This window comes from Phyllopteryx taeniolatus, chromosome 14 (assembly GCF_024500385.1).
Source record: "Phyllopteryx taeniolatus isolate TA_2022b chromosome 14, UOR_Ptae_1.2, whole genome shotgun sequence".
Lineage (NCBI taxonomy): Eukaryota > Metazoa > Chordata > Actinopteri > Syngnathiformes > Syngnathidae > Phyllopteryx > Phyllopteryx taeniolatus.
Window position 1 is genome coordinate 3,354,786 of NC_084515.1, and position 7,500 is coordinate 3,362,285.

The 7,500-nt window shown below is 48.1% G+C and overlaps 1 protein-coding gene across 6 annotated transcripts in view; it reads left to right on the forward strand.

Annotated features, from left to right (window-relative positions):
• Positions 1-7,500, forward strand: part of LOC133489561 (TSC22 domain family protein 2-like) — a 44,049-nt gene that overhangs the window by 18,478 nt on the left and 18,071 nt on the right. The window contains exons 2-3 of one of the 6 annotated variants that reach the window (XR_009791965.1): positions 655-729; positions 1,441-1,541. The exons of 1 other annotated variant lie outside the window; for it this stretch is intronic. Coding sequence is in view for 1 of the 5 variants with exons in the window: in XM_061798778.1 (XP_061654762.1) it covers positions 655-729 (75 nt within the window). In the remaining 4 variants the exon portion in view is untranslated. Of the gene's footprint in view, positions 1-654; positions 730-1,440; positions 1,557-7,500 lie in introns of all 6 variants that reach the window. 4 more of the 6 variants (XR_009791966.1, XR_009791967.1, XR_009791968.1 and 1 more) reach the window with 4 other exon arrangements.

Below are 7,500 nucleotides of genomic sequence, written 5' to 3' on the forward strand. Positions count from 1 at the left end.
GGAGACGGTCAAAACTCCCTTGTAAATTGCAGTAATATTATACATTCTGCGCAGAGGATAAAGAATACATTCCTGTGAGTGTTGTTATATTATCTGTCTACATGTGTTGGTCAACCTTTCGTGTTCAAATATCTGCTGCCATTCCGTGGCTTGTGAAGTGAGTTGAGTTGAGCTCACTGCCACCATACAGCACTCTTATTCAAATTTTCAAGGCACCACTTCTGCTTTCCGTTCATTGTGTAGAGCTAATAAAGTTAACATTTCATGTTTAAAATGAAGTTATAATACAACGCAGACTTTTTTGGTTACTCGTGACAACAGTCAAACAAGTTACAATCTGCAGGAGCATAATAATTGAGGAAGGCGATCTTCAGCCAAGTTTACTAGTGGTGAACAGCTTAAAGGGTATATGGCGCTGCACCTTTCTTTGCGTGTCTGTCGACTTCTGTGCAACTTTGCATGCAGTCAATAATTTTTGTTAAATGAAATGACAAAGGTGTTTTCTCCAGACAAATTCAGTTAATAAGCCAAACAGTTAATTTCCATTGCCATTTCTAAGAATCTCATTTGCCATGATGCATTAGTCTTGTTTCCCTGTTTCAACTGTCCTTATTTCTTTTTCTTTTCCCCCTTTCCTGAATCTGGCTGACACAGGAACCCCTCCAAGGCTTTCTACCAGGCCTTCCAGTCTGGCACCAGATTAAGGGACTCAAAGGCCCACAGTGATAGGTACAGTACGATACTGGAATGGACTGGCCGGGGCCTTGCAAGAGTGCAACAATGTGTGTGCCGTGTTCTTTTGGTAGCTCAGAGCTTTGCAATTGGCCACATGCATGAGTTGAGATTGGGAAAGCCTGGGAGCAAACGCAGAATTGGCCAGTAGACCTCTCACCAACATCTTTGTCTACCTTTAATATTCTCACATTTCTTCCTCTTGGACTTTCTCTGACACACTTTTGCTGTTGTACAATGGAACGTATAAAGTTAAATGCCCTTAAATTACATTAGAAATGTTTTACAAAAACTAACCCTGTAAAATAGGGGTGGGAAAAGTATTCGATTCCTAGATGCTTTACGATGCAGATGTAAACGATTCATAATCAATTAATATGAATAACGTACATAACAGCCATCTGAACTTTCACTTGTAATTTGCGGCGAATAAAAAACTCTGATATACGTCAGGTGAAAAAAGGTTCTAGGACTGGTGTCATATAAGATTCCAAACCCAAAACGATGAGTTTTTCCCATCAACCAGAAGTTCAGTGGCCGAGAAGAAGCGAGAGTTTTGGCAGGACAACTCATGGCAGATTAACCATGACAGCACACCTGTTCATAATGCCCTGAGCAACTGACAGTTCCTGGCCAAGAAGAACATCACCGTGATGGAGCAATCTTTCAATCACCCAACCTGATTTTTTTTTTTCCCCCTTTCTCAAGCTCAAGGAGGTCATCAATGGGACCTGTTTTGAAGACGAGGACAGCATCAAGATGGCCATGATGACAGTGCTGTGGAGGATCCCGGAAGAATCCTTCCAGGAGTGCGTGAAGGCGTGGTAGAGAAGGCTTAGCATATTTTACATTCAATAGGGATTGCTTCGAAGGTGAAAACCTATAGTTTGTAGTCCATCTAAAACCCCAATTCCAATGAAGTTGGGACGTTGTGTTAAATATAAATAAAAACAATACAATGATTTGCAAATCATGTTCAAAATATATTTAATTGAAATCACTACAAAGACAAGATATTAAATGTTCAAACTAATCAACTTTATTGTTATTAGCAAATAATCATTAACTTAGAATTTTATGGCTGCAACACGCCGCAAAAGCTGGGACAGGGTAATGTTTACCACTGTGTTACATCACCTTTTCTTTTAACAACATTCAATAAATGTTTGGGAATTGAGGACACTAATTGTTGAAGCTTTGTAGGTGGAATTATTTCCCATTCTTGCTTGATTTACAGCTTCAGCTGTTCAACAGTCCGGGGTCTCCGTTGTTGTACTTTACGCTTCATAATGCGCCACACATTTTCAATGGGAGACAGGCTTGCTGTGTCTTGCTGAAATAAGCAGGGGCGTCCATGAAAATGACGTTGCTTGGATGGCAGCATATGTTTCTCCAAAACCTGTATGTACGTTTCAGCATTAATGGTGCCTTCACAGATGTGTAAGTTACCCATGCCATTGGCACGAACACAGCCCCATACCATCACAGATACTGGCTTTTGAACTTTGCGTCCATAACAGTCCGGATGGTTCTTTTCTTCTTTGGCCAGGAGGACACAACGTCCATAATTTCCAAAAACAATTTGAAATGTGGACTCGTCGGACCACAGAACACTTTTCCATCAGTCTATCTTAGATGAGCTCGGGCCCAGAGAAGCCGGCGGCGTTTCTGGGTGTTGTTGAGAAATGGCTTTTGCGCTTACGGATGTAGCGCTTAACTGTATTTGCTGACATTGGTTTTCTGAAGTGTTCCTGAGGCCATGTGGTGATATCCTTTACACATTGATGTCGGTTTTTGATGCAGTGCCGCCTGAGGGATCGAAGCTCACGGGCATTCAATGTTGGTTTTCGGCCTTGCCGCTTACATGCAGTGATTTCTCCAGATTGTCTGAACCTTTTGATGATGATATGGACCGTAGATGATGAAATCCCTACATTCCTTGCAATTTTACGTTGAGGAACATTGTCCTTAAACTGTTCAACTATTTTCTCACGCACTTGTTCACAAAGAGGTTAACCTCACCCCATCTTTGCTTGTGAATGACTGAACAATTTAGGGAAGCTCCTTTTATACCCAATCATGGCACCCACCTATTCCCAATTAGCCTGTTCACCTGTGGGATGTTCCAAACAGGTGTTTGATGAGCATTCCTCAACTTTCTCAGTCTTTTTTGCCACCTGTCCCAGCTTTTTTGTAACGTGTTGCAGCCATCCATCCATCCATTTTCAACACCGCTTATCCGGTTTGGGTCGCGGGACGCTGGAACCTATCCCAGCTGACTTCGGACGAAAGGCGGACTGCACCCTGAACTGGTCGCCAGTCAGTCGCAGGGCACATATAGACACGGACAACCATTCGCACTCACATTCACACTGTCACTGAGTGGGAACTGAACCCACGCTGCCTGCACCAAAGTCAGGCGAGTGTACCACTACACCAACAGTGACTCGTGTTGCAGCCATAAAATTCTAAGTTAATGATTATTTGCTAAAAACAATGTAGTTTATCAGTTTGAACATTACATTTCTTGTCTTGGTAGTGTATTCAATTAAATATAGGTTGAACATTATTTGCAAATCATTGTCTTCTGTTTTTATTTGTTTAACACAACGTCCCAACTTCATTGGAATTGGGGTTGTACTCATTTTCCGTACTGCTTATCCTCACTAGGGTCACGGGCGCGCCAGAGCCTATCCCAGCTATCTTCGGGTGAAAGGTGTGGGGTACACCCTAAACTGGTCGCCAGCCAATTGCAGCACACTTATTAACAAATAACCATTCGCACTCACATTCATACCTACGGGCAATTTAGAGTCTTCATTTAACCTACAATAACATACCATGCATGTTTTTGGGATGTGGGAGGAAAGCGGAATACCCGGAGAAAACCCACGCATGGGAGAACATTCAAACTCCACACAGGCTAGGCCGGATTTGAACCCGGGTCCTCAGAACTGTGAGGCAGATGTGCTAAACAGTCTTCAGCGGCACGCCCATAGTTGGTAGTTTGGTTTTGAAATATATCTTTTGTGACACTAGTCCTGGAACTTTTTTGACATGCCTCATATCATGTAAATCACTCGCTTGTGTCTTGGAGCTCAGCCAGGTGCGCATAGCTCCTCCTGCCGCTAGAACAAGAATGCTGTGTGTGATGCAAAACCCAAACCAGCAAAACTAGAAATGATAACGCCTAAATATTTTTTTTATTTAACACTTTAAAGTTCATCAGAAATATTTTTACATTTTCTTAATGTAAGATAATGTATGTAAAATTTGTTTCAATCATGGTAGTATGTGTCATGACGAGACTTTCCACTGATTTTATAGGCCTGATCGGTATCGGCCGATAATTAGCATTTTATGCTGATCGGTTTTGTCATAATTCGCCAATCCGATCAATGACGTCATTGATCGGCGCCACAAAAGACATTTACTCCGCGTTGCCATCGTGCACAGTCTATTTGAATCCAAAAGCTAGTTTATTTTTAGCATTGTCGCGTATCTTTTGATGTAGTACTGTAAATATCTGACAGCCAATAAAGTTATTTAGAAAAAAGAAAAAAGCTGGCGATGTAGGACAGATAACACGTCTGAGACAGACATGTAATGTGTGGATCAGACTACAAGACAAATTTACTCTTTCAGGATTGCACAGACTTTGTCAGACTACTACAATAAAATCTTGTATTCCGATACCACCGCATCCTGTTCTTTACGATCATTGGGCTTTATCTTGTCAACTCAAATGCGACCGGATACACTCGTTACTGTGGCGACGACAACAAGAGTGGATCACGCCGACTGTATTATAAGGACAAAATGGGGAAAAACGTGTGTTGGTGGTCACCGGTGCTCAGGACAGGAGAGGACGTTCGTTTAAGGCTTGCTTGAGGTATGCTCCCGTACTTTTAATACAATACGGCTCGCAAGCAGTCAACAACAACGTTATATAGCCTAGTAAGATAGTGCTAGCACTAACATCCATCCATTTTCTACCGCTTATCCGAGGTCGGTCGCGGGGGCAGTAGCTTTAGCAGGGACGCCCAGACTTCCCTCTCAACAGCCACTTCATACAGCTCTTCCGGGGGGATCCCGAGGCGTTCCCAGGCCAGCCGAAGGACGTGGTCTCTCCAGCGTGTCCTGGGTCGTCCCCGGGGTCTCCTCCCGGTGGGACGTGTCCGGAACACCTCACCAGGGAGGCGTCCGGGAGGCATCCGAATCAGATGCCCCAGCCACCTCATCTGCCTCCTCTCGATGTGAAGGAGCCGCTGCTCCCGGATGACCGAGCTTCTCACCCTATCTCAAAGGGAGAGCCCGGACACCCTGCAGAGGAAACTCATTTCGGCCGCTTGTATCCTGGATCTTGTTCTTTCGGTCACGACCCACAGCTCGTGACCATAGGTGAGTGGAGGAACGTAGATCGACCGGTAAATCGAGAGCTTCGCCTTTCGGCTTAGCTCCTTCTTTACTCCAAGGGATCGATACAAAGTCCGCATCACTGCAGACGCTACACCGATCCGCCTGTCAATCTCCCGTTCCCGTCTTCCCTCACTCGTGAACAAGACACCAAGATACTTGAACTCCTCCACTTGGGGCAGGATCTCATCCCCGACCTGGAGAGGGCACGCCACCCTTTTCCGACTGAGGACCGTGGTCTCAGATTTGGAGGGGCTGATTCTCATCCCAGCCGCTTCACACTCTGCTGCGAAATGCTCCAGTGAGAGTTGGAGGTTGCGGCTTGATGAAGCCAACAGAACCACATCATCAGCAAAAAGCAGAGATGAATACTGAAACCACCAAACCGTATCCCCTCTACGCCTCGGCTGCGCCAAGAAATTCAGTCCATAAAAGTTATGAACAGAATCGGTGACAAAGGGCAGCCTTGCCGGAGTCCAACCCTCACCGGAAACGAGTCCGATTTACTGCCGGATATGGGGACCAAACTCTGACTCCGGTCGTACAGGGACCGAACAGCCCGTATCAGGGGGTTCGGTACCCCATACTCCCGAAGCACCCCCCACAGGACCCCCCGAGGGACGCCGTCAAACGCCTTCTCCAAGTCCACAAAACACATGTAGACTGGTTGGGCGAGCTCCCATGCACCCTCGAGGACCCTGCCAAGGGTGTAGAGCTGGTCCACTGTTCCACGGCCCGGAAAAAAACGGCCCTGAATCTGAGATTCAACTTCCCGACGGACCCTCCTCTCCAGCACCCCTGAATAGACCTTACCAGGGAGGCTAAGGAGTGTGATTCCCCCTATAGTTGGAACACACCCTCCGGTCCCTCTTCTTAAAAAGGGGGACCACCACCCCAGTCTGCCAATCCAGAGGCACTGTCCCCGATGTCCACGAGATGTTGCAGAGGCGTGTCAACCAGGACAGCCCTACAACATCCAGAGCCTTGAGGAACTCCGGGCGAATCTCATCCACCCCCGGGGCCTTGCCACCGAGGAGCTTTTTAACCACCTCGGTGACCTCAACCCCAGAGATCGGAGAGCCCGCCTCACAGAACCCAGAATCTGCTCCCTCATGGGAAGGTGTGTCGGTGGAATTGAGGAGGTCTTCGAAGTATTCTCCCCACCAGCCCGTCCCGAGTCGAGGTCAGCAGCGCCCCATCCCCACTATACACAGTGTTGATGGTGCACTGCTTCCCCCTCCTGAGACGCCGGATGGTGCACCAGAATTTCCTCGAAGCCGTCCGGAAGTCTTTCTCCATGGCCTCACCGAACTCCTCCCATGCAGGAGTTTTTGCTTCAGCGACCACCAAAGCTGCATTCCGCTTGGCCAGCCGGTACCCATCAGCTGCCTCAGGAGTCCCACATGCCAAAAAGGCCCCGATAGGACTCCTCCTTCAGCTTGACGGCATCCCTCACCGTTGGTGTCCACCAACGGGTTCGGGGATTGCCGCCACGACAGGCACCAACCACCTTATGGCCACAGCTCCGGTCGGCCGCCTCAGCAATGGCGGCGCGGAACATGGTCCACTCGGACTCGATGTCCCCCGCCTCCCCCGGAACATGAGCAAAGTTCTTTCGGAGGTGGGAGTTGAAACTCCTTCTGACAGGGGATTTCGCCAGACGTTCCCAGCAGACCCTCACAATACGTTTGGGCCTGCCACGTCGGACCGGCTTCTTCCCCCACCATCGGAGCCAACTCACCACCAGGTGGTGATGAGTTGACAGCTCCGCCCCTCTCTTTACCCGAGTGTCCAAGACATGCGGCCGCAAGTCCGATGAGACGACCACAAAGTTGATCATCGAACTCCGACCTAGGGTGTCCTGGTGCCAAGTGTATGTGTGGACACCCTTCTGCTTGAACATGGTGTTTGTTATGGACAATCCGTGATGAGCACAGAAGTCCAATAACAGAAAACCGCTCGGGTTCTGATCGGGGGGGCCGTTCCTCCCAATCACGCCCTTCCAGGTCTCACTGTCTTTGCCCACGTGAGCATTGAAGTCCCCCATCAGAACGATGGAGTCCCCAGCGAGAGCGCTCTCCAGCACCCCCTCCAAGGACTCCAAAAACGGTGGGTACTCTGAACTGCTGTTTGGTTCATAGGCACAAACAACAGTCAGGACCCGTCCCCCCACCCAAAGGCGGAGGGAGGCTGCCCTCTCGTCCACCGGGGTGATCCCCAACGTACAGGCGCCGAGCCGGGGAGCAATAAGTATACCCACACCCGCTTGGCGCCTCTCACCGTGGGCAACTCCAGAGTGGAAGAGAGTCCAACCACTCTCGAGAGGACTGGTACCAGAGCCCAAGCTGCGCG